Source organism: Chionomys nivalis, chromosome 4 (assembly GCF_950005125.1).
Source record: "Chionomys nivalis chromosome 4, mChiNiv1.1, whole genome shotgun sequence".
NCBI classification, from domain to species: domain Eukaryota; kingdom Metazoa; phylum Chordata; class Mammalia; order Rodentia; family Cricetidae; genus Chionomys; species Chionomys nivalis.
This window is the reverse complement of record NC_080089.1, coordinates 95,752,184-95,770,272: the sequence shown is the minus strand read 5'-3', so window position 1 is coordinate 95,770,272 and position 18,089 is coordinate 95,752,184. Positions and strand designations below refer to the sequence as shown.

Here is an 18,089-nt window from a genome sequence, read left to right as displayed (position 1 = left end):
AGGGAAAGTACAAGACTTTGAACAACTAAAGAGCACAGCCACTGCACAGCCCATAAAACCACAGACTTGGTTTTTTTGTTGAGTTTTCTTGGGTTTTTTTTTTTGTTTGTTTTTTAGTAATGTGTAAACATGTGTGTTGGGGTGTGTACTATGAAGTATGTGTGGAGGTCAGAGGTCAACTTTGTGGCGTCGTCTCTCTCCTTCCACACTTGCGTTGGCCCTAGGGGTCAAACTTTGATCCTCAGACTTGCATAGTAAGTTGAAGCCAGCCTGGAATACACAGCAGTCTGGCAGAAAGGGGGGGAGGAAAGAAGGGGGGATAAGGAAAGAAAGGAAGAGAGGGAGAAAGAAAGAAAAAAGGAAGGAAGAAAGGAAGAAAGAGGAAATGAAGGAAAAGAAAAAAGAAATCTGTAATTTTCATCTCGAGGGAATTAATTGGTTCCTGTTTTAGCCCATTTTAATGACTTCATTTTTATTTCCTTTGCCCTCTTTATAGCCCAGGGAAAATGTCAGATGTTGTAGCTATTTGGGACGTTATTTTAAGTGATGGAATCCACAAGATTGAGTTTGAACATGGGACCACATCAGGAAAACGAGTCGTATATGTGGATGGAAAGGTAGGAAAACATGAGACTGTAAGATATGCTACAGAGCAGCTCATACTCCTCCCTCTCTCCCTCTTTCTTTAAGATGCGGTCTTCCTGTGGATCTCCTAATAACTTGCTGTATAGACAGGACTGATTGAGACCTCATAGAGAACCTCTTGTCTCTCACTCCCCAGTGCTGGGATTAAAAGCATGCAAGATTACATCACCTTGTTTTCTTTCTTTCTTTCTTTCTTTCTTTCTTTCTTTTTTTTTTTTTTTTTTTTTTTTTTTTTTTTTTTTTTTTTTGGTTTTTTGAGACAGGGTTTCTCTGTGGCTTTGGAGCCTGTCCTGAAACTAGCTCTTGTAGACCAGGCTGGTCTCGAACTCACAGAGATTCACCTGCCTCTGCCTCCCAAGTGCTGGGATTAAAGGCGTGCACCACCACCGCCCAGCATCACCTTGTTTTCTTAAGCTTCTGTTTATTTATTTGTTTGTTTGTTTGCTTGCTTGTTTGTTTTACTGGGTAAGGATGTTTTGCCTGTCTGAATGCAGGCACACCACATATGTGTCTGGAATCCTCTGAGGACAGAATAGAGTATCAGATCCCTTGAGCCTGCAGTTACAGACAGTTGTGAGCTGCCATCTGGGTGCTGGGTATTGAACCTGGGTCCTCTGGAAGAGCAGTAAGTACTCTTAACATGGAGTCATCTCTTCAGCCCTGAAGCTTGGTTTTATTGGTGTAGCTTCTTCATATATGAAATCAGGGCTTTTTTCTGACAATGGTTATGTTTTTCTATTTATTTTTCTATATAAAGCAATCCAGTGGTAGTTACAGAAGGATACAAGAATATGAAATCTGGTATTTAAACTTAAAATGATCTTTTCTTTTCAGACAGGGTCTAAGTAGCACCGGCTGTCCTAGAACCCACTGTGTACACAGGCTGGCCTTGAACTCACAGAGATTCTACCTTCATCTGCCTCCCAAGTGCTGGAATTAAAGTTATGTGCCACCACACACAGAAAAGTTATTTTTTTTAAAAAACTTTGATATTATGAATTCATAAAGTACAAACAACATTGCGTTTTGATCATTTCCTAGTGTTTTATTGCTTTGAAGAGTCATCATGACCGAGGCAACTCTTATAAAAGAAAGTGTTTTGCTAGGGCTTGCTTACAATTTCAGAGGTTTAGTCCATTATCAACATGGCAGAAAGCATGGCGGTAGACATGGCAGGAATGGTGCTGGAGAAGCAGCGGAGAGTTCTCAGCTGATCCACAGGCAGCAGGATGAAAGAGTGAGCCTCTGGGCCTGCCATGAGCTTTTGAAACCTCAAAGCCCACCCCCAGTGACACACTTCTGTAGTAAAGAGACCACTTGTTTGTTTCCGAGCCGCCTGGCTGCTCAGACCAGAAATAATCACACAGAAACTATATTGTTTAAACTACTGCTTGACCCATTAACTCTAGCTTCTTATTGGCTAACACTTAGATCTTAATTTAACCCTTCTCCATTCATCTGTGCATCACCACGAGGTCGCAGCCTACCAGCAAAGTTTCAGGGTATCTGTCTCTGGTGGCAGCTCCCTGACTTCTCTCTGACTCTGCCTTCTTCCTCCTAGCATTCAGTTTAGTTTTCCCTGCCTAGCTAAATTCTTTCCTGCTATAGGTACAAAGCAGCTTCTTTATTCATTAATGGTAATCACAGCATACAAAGGGGGAATCCCACACCACACTTCCTCAAACCAGGCCACATGTCCTTTTTTTGCTTTGTTTTGTGCTATTCTGTATTTTGAGACAGGGTTTCTCTGTGTAGCTTTGGAGCCTGTCCTGGAACTCACTCTGTAGACCAGGCTGGCCTCGAACTCACAGAGATCTGCGTGCCTCTGCCTCCTGAGTGCTGGGATTAAAGGCAGGCGCCACCACCAACTGGCAAGGCTATACTTCCTAATTCTTATATTTTCCACCCACCTCAAGCACCTTGAAGTTTTTATTATTTCTTACATGTTATATATTAAAGTTTCCCTGGAATCCTACATAAGTGTCACCACCTCTTTATGGTGCTACACTGGGAACCAAGTTTCCAGGACATGCTATGTTAGGAACAGAACTTCCCTTCAGTTTTACCCAGACTACAGCATGCACTCAGACAAACACTAACATCCTTAGTTTAGCCAAACAGACACATAAAATTAACCTGTAGGTGGCCCTTGGGTGACCTACGTGTCCCTTTTAATATGTCATCATTTTGATGTAGCATAGCTCTTTTACTTTTGGATCTGAGGTTTATTCAACTTTATGAGTTTTATCCTGAATATTATCCTTAATCACACCTCAATGAGTCCTTTATACCTCATGAATTATTGGATCGTGCACTCTTTTAGCTAACATTTCAAAGATTACTCAGCCTTTCAGAAATTCTGTCATATTCTGTCATATTCCTTTACGCTGTGAAGAGAGTCAGATTCTTTTTATCCCCATTCTTTCTCATGCTTTGAGTTTCATGTTTGAAAGTGATGAATGAAAAATATAGACAATAAAATGTGTGAAGAAAAAGTTAAACTTCCCTCTGTGTGTACATTTTAACCTATTTTATTTTGTCATCTAGGAAGAGATAAGAAAAGAGTGGATGTTCAGTTTAGTGGGCAAAGAAACCTTCTGCATTGGAGCTAGAAAAATCAAAGCCACCATATGTATACTTCCTGTCAAAACTTATGTTTTGAAATATATTCTGGAAATTGAGGGGAAAAGCTTCAAGAAGTATGTGGAAAACAGAGCAAAGACCACGAACACCTGGGCACTGCACTTGGATGGCGAGAACTTTAGAATTGTTTTGGGTGAGTCAGGCCTGTTTTTACAGAATTTTTTTTTTTAGATTTATTTTTTTCATTATGTGTACAGCATTCTGCCTGCATGTATCACTGCAGGCCAGAAGAGGGCACCAGATCTCATTACAGATGGTTGCAAGTCACCATGTGTGGCTGGAAATTGAACACAGGACCTCTAGAAAAATAGCCACTGCTCTTAACCTCTGAGCCATCTCTCCAGCCCCTGAATTTTTTTTAATTGAAAGTTCATAAAATACATTCTGCAATATATTCTGATAAATGGTTTCTCCTCCTCAATCTTCTCTCAGATCCTCCCCACCTCCCCACTCATCCAATGCCATGCTTTTTAAATCTCTTTAGAAAAAAGCAAGTAAATTTTAAAAAAGCAAACAAAGCAGAATTTAAAAACTGGAAAAAAAATCACAAGAAACACATGCACACAGAGACACACAAACAAAAAAATAAAATAAAATAAATAAAAATCAATAAAAACACAAAATTGGAAGCCCTAATATACAAGCAAAAGACCTATAAGATTTTTTCAAAAACCCAGACAAAGCGATATAAGAAAACAAATCTATAAGAACATCACTGAGTGTGTTTTGTGTTGGTCACTGCTGGGTATGGGGCCTACTGATAAGTGTGGTTTACAGAGCCAGTGAAACGTCATTGGGAGAAAACTGATTTTCTTTCTTTGCCAGCAGTTGTCAGTTGGAAATTACTTCCTGCTTAGGGATAGGAGATTGTGTCCCCCTTCTCCCTCTCAGCTCTGTCACCCCGTTTAGCTTAGACCCGCACAGACAATATTAGATTTTTATAGTGACTATCCAATCCTTCCTTCCGCAGAGTTAAGTGAGAGATTTGAATAGGAGAAACATTACAGGCGCCGCCTTTTTCTCATGCTTCTATGGCAGCAAGTCATCATCCAATATTTAATCAACACTCAAGGTTTTGTTTTGTTTGACAGGAGAATAATTTATTTTTACATAAATGTGAAGATTTTTATTTCTCTCGTTATTTAACAAGGAAAGATGTCAAGGGACAGGTCGGAGACGAATTTCTAAACAAAACACAGAGCTGGAGATGTGGGGCGGTGGTACAGCACCTGCCAAGCATGTGCCAGGCCCTAGGTCTGAGCCTCAGTTTTAAGATGAAAGCAAAAGCAAAATCATTCCCCCCAAGACAAGAAAACTGGGGGGGGGGGGGAACAGAAAAAATGAACAAAATCAAACATATACACATAGGCAGTAATACATATATATGTTCACATGCAGTTACATGTGTTCATACATACTTGGGTGCTCAGGAATGCTGAAATGGGTTTGCAGATAGATGGGAAACTATTTGGTGTCAACAGAGAGGGTGAGATTTATTTGTATTTCTGTGGACAAGAGTTAGTTTCAGTACTATCATATTATAAAATTGTGAACCATCTCAAGGCTAAAAGGTGGAGGCAGCAGTAAAGTGGACACTGACACAGAACAGGAGGAACTGGGAGAGATGGGCCAGCAGTTAAGAGCACACACTTTTCTCTCAGAGCTCAGATCCCAGCACCCACGTCTAGTGGCTCAAAACCACCTGTACCTCTAGAGGTAGGAACTGGCCATCCTCATCTGGCTTCCTAGGGCACTTACACTCCTGTGCAGATACTCAAAAACAAATGCATACATTTAATGAAAAAATTAAATTAAAAAAAAGGGTTACAGCCAAGCCTGGTGGCGCACACCTTTAATCCCAGCACTTGGGAGGCAGAGGCAAGAGGATCTCTGAGCTCAAAACCAGCTTGGTCTACATAGAGAGTTCCAGGACACCCCCAGGGTCCGTTTTGAGAAACAAAATCAAAAGGCAAAAAGGTTTTAAAAGTTAGAAATGTAAGGTTTATTAGTAAGATAAGATTTTAGGCAGGCGGTGGTGGCACATGCCTTTAATCCCAGCACTTGGGAGGCAGAGGCAGGTGGATCTCTGTGAGTTCGAGGCCAACCTGGTCTAGAGAGTGAGTTCCAGGACTGTTAGAGCTGTTACAGAGAGAAACCTTGTCTCAAAAAAACAGAAAGAGAGAGAGAGAGAGAGAGAGAGAGAGAGAGAGAAGAAAGCTATCAATTCCAGATAAAGATTTTTTTAAAAATGTTGTCCTATTTCCTCTTCTGTTGTGATCAAAACTGTGACCCAAAGCCACATGAGGAAGAAAGGGTGGTTTCTTTTAGCTTGCATTTTATAGTCCATCTTGACAAAAGTCATGCCAGGAACTCAAGTCAGGAACCCGGAGGCATGAACCATGGAGAAGCACTGCCTGCAGGCTTGCTTTCCTCAGCTTCTTCTTCCACATCCATCCTAACTCAAGACAGTCCGTCACAGACATGGCCACAGACCAGTCCGATCTAGGAAATTGAGGCTCCCTCAGATGACTATAGGCATGTCAAGTTGGCAGCTGACATTAACTAGGACAAATGTATATGTGTCATCTATATGGTGTACATGATGCATATGTAATATATGTACATGCGCACATTGGGTGTGAGTGCTCTAGGGTACCACGTAGAGGCCAGAGGACAGCCTTGGGTGTTGGTCCTGGCCTTCCATCTTGCTTGAGACAAGGTCTCTTTATTGGTTACTACTGATACAGCAGGCTAGCTAGCACACAAGTTAGGGGATTCTCCTGGCTCTGAATCCCATCTCCCCATAGGAGGATGGAGAATAAAGACCCAAAACACCCATTGGAGCTTTATGTGGGTTCCAGGGATTCCAACTCAAGTTCCCATGCTTGCATGGTGACTGTTTTACCCGCTGATCCATCTCTCCTACCCAGTAGGATTTTTAAAACTAGCCTCCTCACTTCTAGTCTTCCTACTTCTGTTCCCATCACTAAATCAAATTTACTATGATCATGTTAGTTCATCTATTTAGATCATATCTGTTAACTATCTCGAAAATAGCAGTTAGTCTACCAGTACTAGGCACTGAGGATACAGATATCCATGCCTTTCCATTCCATTGTTAAACTGAAGGCTAGCAAATAGCTTTCATTTACTCATTCTTAAAAACTTCTAGATTAGCATACAAAGTATTAGATATCGTTGTTGCAGTTTTGAACAAAGTAGCTCTTTGTTCATTGTTTGTTTTGTTTTGTTTTTTTGAGACAAGGTTTCTCTGTGTAGCTCTAACTGTCCTGGAACTCACTTTGTAGACCAGGCTGGCCTCAAACTCACAAAGATCCGCCTGCCTCAGCCTCCTAAATGTTGGGATCAAAGGTGTGCACCCCCACTACCTGGCTGAACAAAGTGACTTTTTAAAAAGTTTATTTGTTTTTATTTTATGTGTATGTGTGAGTGTCTACATTTATGTATGTGCGCTACTTGCATGCCTAGTGCCTGTTGAGACCAGAAGAGGACACCATAACTGAGACTAGAGTTATAGCCACCATGTGGGTGCTGGGAAAGAAACCTGGATCCTCTACAATAGCAGCAAGTGTTCCTAACTTCTCTTCAGTACCCCACCACCCCACCTCTACCCCTTTGAGGCAGAGTCCCACTGTGTAGTCCAGACTGGCTTCAAAGTCATAGAGATTTAAGAGATTCAAACCGGTCTACCTCCCAAGTGCTGGGATTAACAAAGCAGCTTTTTTTTTTTTTTTTTTTTTTTTTTTGGATTTTCGAGACAGGGTTTCTCTGTAGCTTTTTTGATTCCTGTCCTGGAACTAGCTCTTGTAGACCAGGCTGGCCTCGAACTCACAGAGATCCGCCTGCCTCTGCCTCCCGAGTACTGGGATTAAAGGCGTGCGCCACCACCGCCCGGCTCAACAAAGCAGCTTTTTTTAAAAAAAATATTATTTAATGAAAAAAGTCTATCAAACCAAGAAAGGTAGTTCATGCCTATAATCATACTACTCAAGAAGTTGAAACAGAAGTATTGGTTGCAAGTTAGAGGTCAGTTTGATCTACATAGTGAGCTCCAGGACACCCTATACTTCAGAATAAGAATAAGAGGAGGGGAGAGAAGAAAAAAAGAGGGGAGAGGAGAGGAGAGGGGAGGGGAGGAGAGGAGATGGGAGAGGAAAGGAGAGGGGAGGGGAGAGGGGAGGGGAGAGGAGAGGACAGGGAAGGGGAGGAGAGGAGAGGGTGCCCTGGAAATATAGTTCATTTGATAGAGTGCTTGCCTAGAATTCAGGACATATATGCAAGCAAAACACCCTTACACATACAAATTAAAATAAATACAAAAGGTTAACTTTGAATATAGAATTATAATATTTCAATGTTGTTCCTTTTACAGAGAAAAACACTATGGATGTGTGGTGCAATGGTAAAATAATAGAATCAGCGGTAAGTCAGTTTTTAATTATTCCTAGTGCGTGTGGATAAATGACCAAATCTTACTGCATTTCCTTATTTTAGGACTCTTTTTTCCTATGTAGCCTAGGCTAGCCTCAAACTCAATCCCCTCGCCTCAGCCTACTCAACATTGGTGTTGCAAGTGTGAACCGCCACCACCAAGTTCTAGTTCTGGTGATTCTATAATTAACCAAGGTAATCTTAGTAAAACCAAAAAGTGTAGGAATTGTCTTTCACTCTAAGTTCTGAAAATCTTTGCCAGGCAGTTCCTGGGGCAGTGAGAACCTGGAGACAGCCTGCAGGCTGAGCTGGCACAGCCACACACGTCACCTCGTCTCTCCTGGTTAGGCTTTTATCCCGAGAAGTGTTCACATTAAAAAGTTCCTCCCCCACGAGCTGCTGTCCTCGGGGGTTTGTTCCCCTAGAAATCACGTGCAGCAGTCCCCTGGGCACTGATGATACGAGAATTCTAGCTTCCCGCCCTTTGCCCTGCCAGTGCTGCTGACCGAAGATCACACTTGGGTAGGAAGGCTTCGCCTATATCCTCAAAGCCGCTGCACTCTTCCAAAAGTGAGGGGTTTTATTTGTTTGTTTGTTTTTTAAAACGTAGTGGTGTGCACAGTGTCAGACAATATGGAGGTAAACAATAAAGGGCCTTGTCACAAATGCCAGAAGATGAGCAGAATCTGTAGAGCAGTGCTGCAAAGGACTAGCTCTCTGTTCTGCTCACCTTCTCCCGTTACAGGGTCTAGTTGCTCCCACTCCAGGAGTAGGGAAGGGGGTGAAGGTGCTGAGAGAAAAGGTTGTTTAGGAGGGAACTACTCAGTTGACCGCCTCAAATCTACTCGATCTCGTAACTGTCGGTCTGAGGAGGTTGAAATCAGCAGTAGCAAAGGTGTTTTCATTCTTTGTTTGTTTTAGTCAGGGGTGGGGGCAGTTTAAGACAGAGTTTCTCTGTGTAGCTTTGGAGCCTGTCCTGGAACTTGCTCTATAAACTAGGCTGGCCTTGAACTCACAGAGATTCACCTGCCTCTCCTGGGATTAAAGGCGTGTTTTCACTTGTTAAGCCTGGCAGACGTAACCGGGTCTCTCGGGCTTTATCTCCAGAATGTAAGGCCGTCCTCGGAATAAACCTGCTGAGAGAAGTCTTGTTCATGCAGAGGTCCAGGGGGTTCTCCAGGCCCATATGACCCCTGTAGAAGAGCGGTCATTACCATGCGTGTGGTCAGGTACCTGCTGTGGGCTAACCACACTGACCTAATGGTCCTTCTTCTTCATGCCACCCCCGGAAGTCTCTAGATACTCAGCACATTGCAATCACATTTCCTCCACTCTCAAGGAGTTCTCGAGTACAACTGAAAAGGCTGTTCTATGGCATTAGTGACATGTTTTTAAGGACTGGAAATGTTGTCGAGTATTTGACATTGAGTGTTGTAGAACACTCACCTAACCTGTGTAAGCTTCAGGGTTCCACGCCTACCCCTGAGGGAAAAGTGGTTTGAAATAAGGTAAAAAATCACCTTCACCCGCTATGTCTCCGTTCCTTAGTAACAGACAGGAAACCAGTGTGAAAAACAGTCCTTTGTAATCCGGTTGTCCCCTTCTTATAACTATAACTCAGCTGCAGAGCCGAGTGGACAGTGAGCTAGCCCAGCAGCTCCCACCCCCACCCCGCCCCTGGCTGTACATACCTGCAAGCAAGAGCTCGGGCTCCCTCCCTGAAGGTTTCTTTCTCCCTCGCATTTCTACCCCTAAATAGTATCACCCACATGATGCTTGTCAAGAAGCAGCTTACTGGGATTGTGGGGTTAACCCTTGTCCAAGCATCAGTGTTAATGGGGTGAGGATCTCTGCACCCAAAGGTGTGCCTGGGTCAGTATTCAGTGCATCTCCCTTCCCTTCTAGCTCTCTGTCTACTTGGTCTCCGGGATGCTCACAGTCAAGGGGTGCGGACAGGGGTGGAGGAGGGTGCGTGTGTATTTTGTTTGTCTGAGTTTCCGGTGCTGGGACTAGACCCAGTGTGTTAAGCATGTTAGGTGAGCTCCCTAGTGTGAAGGCTTTGATCATGATTTCCTTGATCTGTCCTCTAAGGCCTCTCAACCTTCCTGATGCTTCAGCCCTTTAATGCAGTTCCTCAAGTTGTGCTGACCCCTAACTATAAAATTGTTTTTTTGTTGCTACTCCCTAACCGTAATTTTGCTACTGCTATCATAATCATAATGTAAATCTCTGTGTTTTCCAATGGTCTTAGGCAACACCCTCCCTCCCCTCACGGGGTCGTGACCCACAGGTTGAGAACGACGACTCTAAGGCTCTTCTTCCCCTCTCTCTACTGTTTCTATCTCCTTTCTGGAGATTGGTGCTGTTGAGCAGAGATAGAATGTGAACCATGAGTATTATTAAGTCTCATGCGTGATTTTAACATTTCAGCAGGCATGCTAAAAAAATTAAAGCTAATTTAATGTTTAATTTAAATCAAAGTAACAAGACTATTAAGCCGAGGATGGAGACTCCTATCTGCAAACCCAGCATTTGCCTGTGGGAGCACCGGAGCACTGAGACAGGACAGTTACCATGAGTTCCAGGGCGGCATGGATTGTATACTTAAATTAGAAGTCAGCCTGGGCTACAGAATAAGATTCTAGTTCAATAAAACAAAAGGAAGGAATTATAATCTAACATGTAATCAACAAAAGAAATTATTAGTGAGCTATGTACATGTATAGGTTCCCACTGGGTTTCAGATCAGGTATATATTTTAAACTTATGGTGTGGATCTCATTGCTAAGTAGACATATTTCAGGTGCTTGATAGTGGTGTTCGGTTTTCATTACTAAGTGTGTATTTTTTTTTAAAAAAAACAACCTAATACCCCAAAGGAAGCAGGATTTTGAACTGGTTGAGAGTAGTCTCCTTACAGAGTGCACTTTCAAGCCATCTACCTCTGTTTTCTCATCTGTCAAGTGGGCACAAGAGCACTTCTATCACGGTCACCGTCACGGTAGAATTAAGTGGAGGCAAGAGCATCAGGAGATTAAGGCCACTGAGTTCTGGCTTAACCTAAACGTGGCTACAGAGTAAGGACTTGTTTCAAAACCCAAAACAATTAGTGAATAAGAAGAAAGAAATACTCTTGATTTATAACAGAATCATAAAGTTTTGTAAACACAAGCTTTAAACTCTAAATCTGCGATGCTTAAGTTTTACCAACACATTATTATTTCATTCTACCACTGGTGATTTTAGATGTTGTTGCTGCTCCAACAGAGCAATTTCTGGATACTGATGCTTCCTCCCTTGCTGTCCTAGGGCGAGTTTGTGGACGATGGCACTGAAACCCACTTCAGTATTGGGAAGCACGATTGTTACATAAAAGCCGTGAGCAGCGGGAAGAGAAGAGAAGGGATCATCCACACACTCATTGTGGATAACAGGGAGATCCCAGAGGTCTCTCAGTGACTGCTTCTTAATGAGTTCTAGGCTGAAGAGGTGACGTCAGGACTTACTGCGGTAATTAAATGTGTTCACGCTGTACGTATTGGTAGATTTAATCTGCAATGTTTTTATTTTTATCTTTTGTTACTCGAAACTGTAATATTCCAATGGTCAGAAAGGAAATGATGTGGAATCTAAATTATGTGGAATTTAAAAATAAAAAAGTTTTAAACTTTTTATTTCTCTTATATCTGAGTACATGCTTGCATGCCACAGTGCATATATGTTGGTCAGAGAGCTTTCTGGAGTTGGTCCTCTCCTCCACCGTGTGGCTTCTGAGGGTTGAACTCAGGCTGACAGGCTTGGCTGCAAGCTTCCACTGAGCCATCTTGATGCCCGTAATTTATCTCATAAGTGATGTAAAAGTGTTTTAAACTTAAATGGAAAATAATATAGAGGCACAAATCAAGGACATTGTGCATCATTAATCTTCACCAGGGCACACCCTGTAAAATAAAATCTGTACCGTACCCCATGTGTTTCGACAAATGAACATGCTTTCATATTTTTTTTCTCCTGTGCAGACAGGTTGCCTCTACATTAAAGCGGGTGGTTAATAATGATATATCCAGGGGTTTGTCGTTGTTATTTTGGTTTTTAAAGACAGGGTTTCTCTGTGTAGCCCTGGCTGTACCAGAACTTACTCTGTAGACCAGGTTGGCCTCAAACTCAGAGATCCACCTGCTTCTGCTTCCCAAGTGCTGGGATTAAAGGTGTGTGCTGCTGCCGCCTGACTTATATATTTAGTTTAACTGGAAAAGATAACAAACATTTTCTGTCTGAAAACATCAGATAGTGTCACATAACAATTTCACTTAAAAATGTGTTCCTAAAATTGTCGCTGTTTAATCCATACCGTGACAAAAATACAAGAGGAAAACTGGCAAGCCTGCTTACCTGTTATATTAGCTTTCCTGGGGGAAAAGTAGAGAAATGTCCATTTGCCTGGTGTTGCCTGCAGGACCAGGATGATTCCAAAGCTGTTGCATGGCTGGAGTCCCAGCTTCCCGGTAAACCTACCACTTCCTCTGCTCTAGCACCTGAGAACCAGTAAACCAGGACACAAAGGTGCCTGGAATCTCAAGCAAGGGTCTCCCGACCCTTCTCCCCATTTCTTCTCAGAAGGAATGTTAACCACCCCCATTACCACGGCTGTAGACCTGGCTCTCCCTGCTTGTTAATTGGTTTCATCACAGTGACTTCCAACCAAGAGCTTGTGTAGGTGGCCACAGCCACTTGACTTCATGGTGGCCATGCCATACACAAAGAAAATAGCTTTACTGCGAAGATCCCAGGTGACATCAGACCGGATGCATCTTCAGGTGGGGTTTCAAAATCAGCACTTACCCATCTGGCAGTTCAGGACCAGAGTGAGTGTCTCAGTGGCAGAGTGGAGTCCCTCACCTCCCGGGGAAAAATTAAGTAAGAGGCAGTGTGGTAAGTGCTCTAGCATGGTTTGTGCCCCTCCCAGTCTTTGCAAGTCTTTAGGGTGCTCAGGAACTGAAACAGGGGGCTTCGTTCTTGAGTCTGCTCACAGGAGGAGACGCCTTCACAGAGAGAGCAGTTCCGAGAGGTTACTGATCACACACTTAGGAGTGTCTGAAGAGCAATTTCGCACAAGCATAGCACAGCCTCTACGCAGACAAGCAAACAGCGAAAATTAATTACTTCTTCACTAAGAAGCCCCATAAGAGCACTTGGCTTGCTGACAGATGTGCTGAAGCCTGCAGAGCACTGTGTGAGAGCCCAGACCTGAACGGAGTGGATCGCAGGCACTCCTTGTATTGCGTCGGTATTTCTGGGTTGATGAATCACTGCTTCTTGCTAAATGGGTTATTTTCATTGCCTGTTTCTCCCAATTTCATGCTCAAAGCTGAGAATTTCAAGTGGAGTCTATGAAATTAGACTTCAGGTGTTTGTTGTTTTTGTTTGTTTGTTTGTTTGTTTTTGGTTTTTCGAAACAGAGTTTCTCTGTAGCTTTGGAGGCTGTCCTGGAACTGGCTCTTGTAGACCAGGCTGGACTCGGATTCACAGAGACCCACCTGCCTCTGCCTCCTGAGTGCTGGGATTAAAGGCTTAAAGGCGTGCGCCACCACTGCCCGGCCTGTTGTTTTGTTTTAAAATAATTTCTGTATCAATTTTTAAAATTATTTCATAACCCTATTTTTTGGTGTTTTTTAAACTAAATTTATATGGCTCAAACATATTTTTTAAAATAAAATTATATGGCTCAAATGAGTCATCTCCTACCTGTGGAAGTCACATATAGGAGTATGAGATTCCTTATACACATTTCAACCACTGGAACCTAAACAGTTTATACAGGGATTTAAGAAGCAGGATCACAGCCGGGAGGTGGTGGCACTTTTGCTCCAGGGACTCAGTGGGAAGAGGCATGTGGGTCTCAGTGAGTTTGGGACCATTCTGGTTTATATAGCAAGTTCTAGGCCAGTCGGGGATGCATAGTGGGGTCCTGTCTCAAAAACAAAAATGGGAGCAGAGGAGGAGAAGATGAGAAAGACGACAAAGAAGAAAGCAGAGGAGGAGGGGGAACTTGGGGAAAGAAGGGAATCAACTGGGGAGTCAGAGTGTGGAGGTGGAACGGGGGAATGAGAGAAACAAACACGAACAGAGAATGATGACATCTGTGCGTAGAAATGCCATAATAAAACCCATTACTTTGTATGCTAATTAAAAAGAAAAAGAATCCAGTTAGCAGCTCTGGCCACATTCCAGGTACTCACCAGTCACCCGTGGCCAGTGGCTAGTGCTATGGATGATGCAGCAGCAGACTATGTCCATCACCACCCCAAGTTCTGCTGGACAGCACCTGCCTGTCCAGACAATGCCTCAGGCTTTGTGAGTTGCTCAGCAGAAACCTAGGAAGAGTTGAAACTCAGGGTTTCCAGACGTTACCACCCACAGCCTTTAATACTTTATAGTGAACTGACATCGTTCCAAGAGAGACTGGGCAGACATGAGGCAGGCACAAGTTCCAACACCAGCAAAGAGGAACTGCGGGTCAGGAGACAAGTGAGCATGATGGCTTAGACAGGCCTACACCAAGGAACTAGCATATGTGATGGAAAGGGTCATGGGAAGAGCCTTTCCTGCTTGTTTTCTCTCACATCATTTATATTGATGCCTTTACAACTGTGGGCTCAAAGTACTGCTTTTACTGAAACCTTCTCCTCCTCCTCCTCTTCCTCCTCCTCCTCCTCTTCCTCTCTCTCTCTCCCTGCCCACCCCCCCCCGTGTGTGTGTGTGTGTGTGTTTTGCTGGGCATTCAGCCCGTGACATCATGCATACAAGGCAAGCATCCTACCAACTATTATATCCCCAGTCCCTACCAAGACTTCTGTGTGTGACAAAGACTCACCACACTCAAGATGGCCCTGAATTCTTGGACCTCCAACCCCTGTCTCCCCAAAACTAGGATTACAGGTATAGTGCACCACACCTGCATCAAAACATTTGTAATAACAATTAGGCCCGTGGAGATGTCTCACTTAGGAAAAGCATTGGCTTGGCGTTCATGAGGACCTGTGTTCAATCTCCAAGAACTCCCATTAAAAAAAAAAATCAGTGTATGGGCTGGAGAGATGGCTCAGCCATTAAAGGCTAGGCTCACAATCAAAAAAAAAATAATAAGTATATTAGTTAGGTTTCTCTGCTGGAGAGACGACTCAGCAGTTAAGAGCACTGCTTGCACCTCCAAAGGTCCTGAGTTCAATTCCTAGCAACCACACAGTAGTTCCCAACCATCTGTAATGAGATCTGGTGCCCTCTTGAGGTAGAGACCTGGTCAGTTGACCTCTTCAACTTAGACCATGAAACAAATTCAACAGAACGGACATATATGGGTTGTCCATGCATACTTCAGCATTGCCAGGGCATAAATTTAATATATATATATATATATATTAAAAGGGGATTTATTAGAATGTTTCACAGGATGTGGTCTAGGTAGTCTAGCAATGGCTGACTATGAAAGGCTTAGAATTCCACGGTTGTTTGGTCCACAAAGCTGGATGTCTCAGCTTCCTCACTTGGCCACCAGAGTCTTGGAGGAGTCCAGGAGACCTACAGGTCTTCAGTCTGTGTTGAGAACCTGGAAAAGCTTTTTTATACTGGCTACAGAAACAGGACAGATGAAGTTGCCAGAGAAAGTGAGGGCAGCATTCAAACAGCTAAATTTCTTTCTTCCATGCCCTTGTATTTGGGCTGCCACCAGAAGCCTGATTTAGGGTGGGTCTTCTGCTTCAAATAATCAAATAATTTCAAGAAAATCCCTCAGGTTGGAGAGCTGACTCAGTGAGTAAGAGCCTAGCTGCTCTTCCAGAGATCCTGAGTTCAATTCCCAGCACCCACATGGTGGCTCACAATCATCTGTAATGGGATCTGATGCCCTCTTTTGATGTATGTGAAAACAGAGCTCTCGTGTACATAAAACACATAGATAAATAAATCTTAAAAAGAGTGGAAGTCATAAAAAAGGAAGCAAGTAAGAGAGAGAGAGAGAGAATCCCATATTGCTGGGTATGGTGGTGTGTGTCTTTAGTCAAAACTCTGTCTCAAAATGGGGGGGGGGGAGAAGAAGGAGGAGGAGGAGAGAGAGAGAAGCAAGAAAAGAAATGAAGAAGAAGGAAGGAAGAAAGACTATTCCTCACAGGTATGCCCAGCAACTTGGGATTTATTCTATATGTAGTCAAGTTGACAACTAAAATTAGCCATCACAGTCACGGTGCTGGCACACTTGAAATCCCAGTGCTGGAGAGATGGAGACAGGAAGCTCCCTGGGGCTCATTAGTCAGCCAGTCTGACCTAAATGGTGAGCTTCAGGGCACTGAGACTCCAGTCCCAAGGGAGGCAGACAGTGTTCTGAGGATGACACCTGAGCTTGTCTTCTGGCTTTTATAGACATGCACACACACACACACACACACACACACACACACACACACACGACCATGCAGACTCACATGCTTTCTCTCACACTAAAAACATCTGTATTTACCAAGCAGAGAAACGTGGCACATTCCTATAACCCCAGTACTATAGAGGTAGAGGCAGGAGGATCCAGAGTTAAAAGTTATCCTTGGCTAAATATTAAATTTGAGGACAGCCTGAGCTACATGTGAACCTGTCTCAAACAAACACATTTGCTGAGAAAGCCAACTGCCGGTCCCTTTGCTTCGCTGGGCCTAGAAACCAGGAAAAGAGCAAAGTTCAATGTTGAGGGACATTAAACTCTGCTGCATTTGTTTCAAGTCTTTGGAGGCTGTGGTTTGTTTACATTTTTTCTTTTAATGGCCATATTTTATCTGGTACAAAAACGTCTTGCATCACATCCAAAACAACAATTTTAAGAAAACACAAAAACATGTCGTGTTGTACTCTAGCTATTAGAAACAAAGCCTGTGATTCTTTCCCCCAGTCTCAGGCAGCTCCGCACACACCAGGAGGACGGTTTGATTACGTCTTCCTGGGATCGCACTGTGGGAACGCAGTTTTGATTTGACTGGTGACTCATGTTTCAGTTTTGTTTTTAATGAAAAGCAGCATGTTGGTGTGGATTCAGTTTCTAGTAGGCCTGAAATCTGTCACAGTAGGAATTCAAAGATAATGAAATTGCAGACGTGCCATACAGAAATCTAAAAGTCTAGTTGTATAATCCCAGCACGGGGATTGCTACAAATTCAAAGCCAGCTACATAGTGAGATCTTATCTCAAAATACCCACAACTACAACAAAAACAGCTAGTCTTCAAAGTGATCAATGGCCTCAAAGAGGATTAAAGCCTTCAGTTGACAGCCGGGAATGTGGCTCAGTTGGTTAAATGCTTGCCTAGCTTACACAAACCTCTGGTGTTCAATCTTCAGTACCACATAAAAACATGCATGGTGCTATATGCCTATAATCCAGGACTCGGAGGGTGAGAGCAGGAGAATCGTAAATTCAAGGTCGCCCTTAATTATACAAAGAGTCCAAGGCCAGCTTAGGCTACAGAAGAACCTGTCTCAAAAAGCAAACAAAAAGCGATCAAATGGAGGAAAGAAGTCAACTGATACAGTAGATGACGAAGTCAGTAACATGGATGAGAATTTTCAGTAGCATGGACAAAAATAAAATCCATATTTTGAAAAACAAAATAGATTTGGGAAGAGAAAACCTACATCAAGTAGAAACAAAATGGGCCGCATCGCCAGTGGGCTAGACCCAGAGAAATGTAGATTTGAGATGGAGGGTGCAACAGGGAAAACAGCATTTTGAGACAAATCATGGGGGAAAAGTAAACAAATATGAACACATTTTTGTTTTCAAAACCCTGGGGATGTGACTAAACCTAAGAACCTAAGAACCCATGGGGTACAAGAGGTGCTAGGATACAAACCAGAGGCACAGACAATTAGATAAATTACAGCAGAAAATTATTCAAGCTTGGGGAAAGACATGGACATTCAAACACAGGAGGCAGAGTCCCAAATAGACACAAACAAAAGAAAACTTTACATACAACTGTATACTAAAAAATATGACTTAAAATAGATGACCAATGTTTTAAAGGCCTTTTTAAACTCACGGAGGCAAACTCTGAAGAATAACATTAGACTTCTCTCCAGAAATCTTAAGCTCAGGAACACACAGAATGAGATATGCCCTGAAACTTAATAACTGACCCCACGATATTACTATGTCTGGTAAAAGTAGGTTGTAAAATTGATGGGCAAATAAAAACCACCCGAGATAACCACAGACTAAAGTGATCACCATGCCAGTTCTGCAGAAACATTTAAAGGAATCCTAAATACAATAAAGGAAGGCCCACAGTTAAAAGTATGAATGCAACCCTA

General features: G+C 42.9%; 1 protein-coding gene across 1 annotated transcript; it reads left to right on the top strand.

Moving 5' to 3' along the window:
- Positions 1–506: 506 nt before the first annotated feature.
- On the top strand, positions 507–11,234 carry LOC130873654 (fas apoptotic inhibitory molecule 1-like). Its single transcript, XM_057768523.1, has 4 exons — positions 507–617; positions 3,193–3,421; positions 7,682–7,731; positions 11,050–11,234. The coding sequence occupies exons 1-4, from the start codon at positions 507–509 to the stop codon at positions 11,197–11,199; spliced, it is 540 nt and encodes a 179-aa protein (XP_057624506.1). The 3' UTR covers positions 11,200–11,234.
- The last annotated feature ends 6,855 nt before the right edge of the window (positions 11,235–18,089 follow it).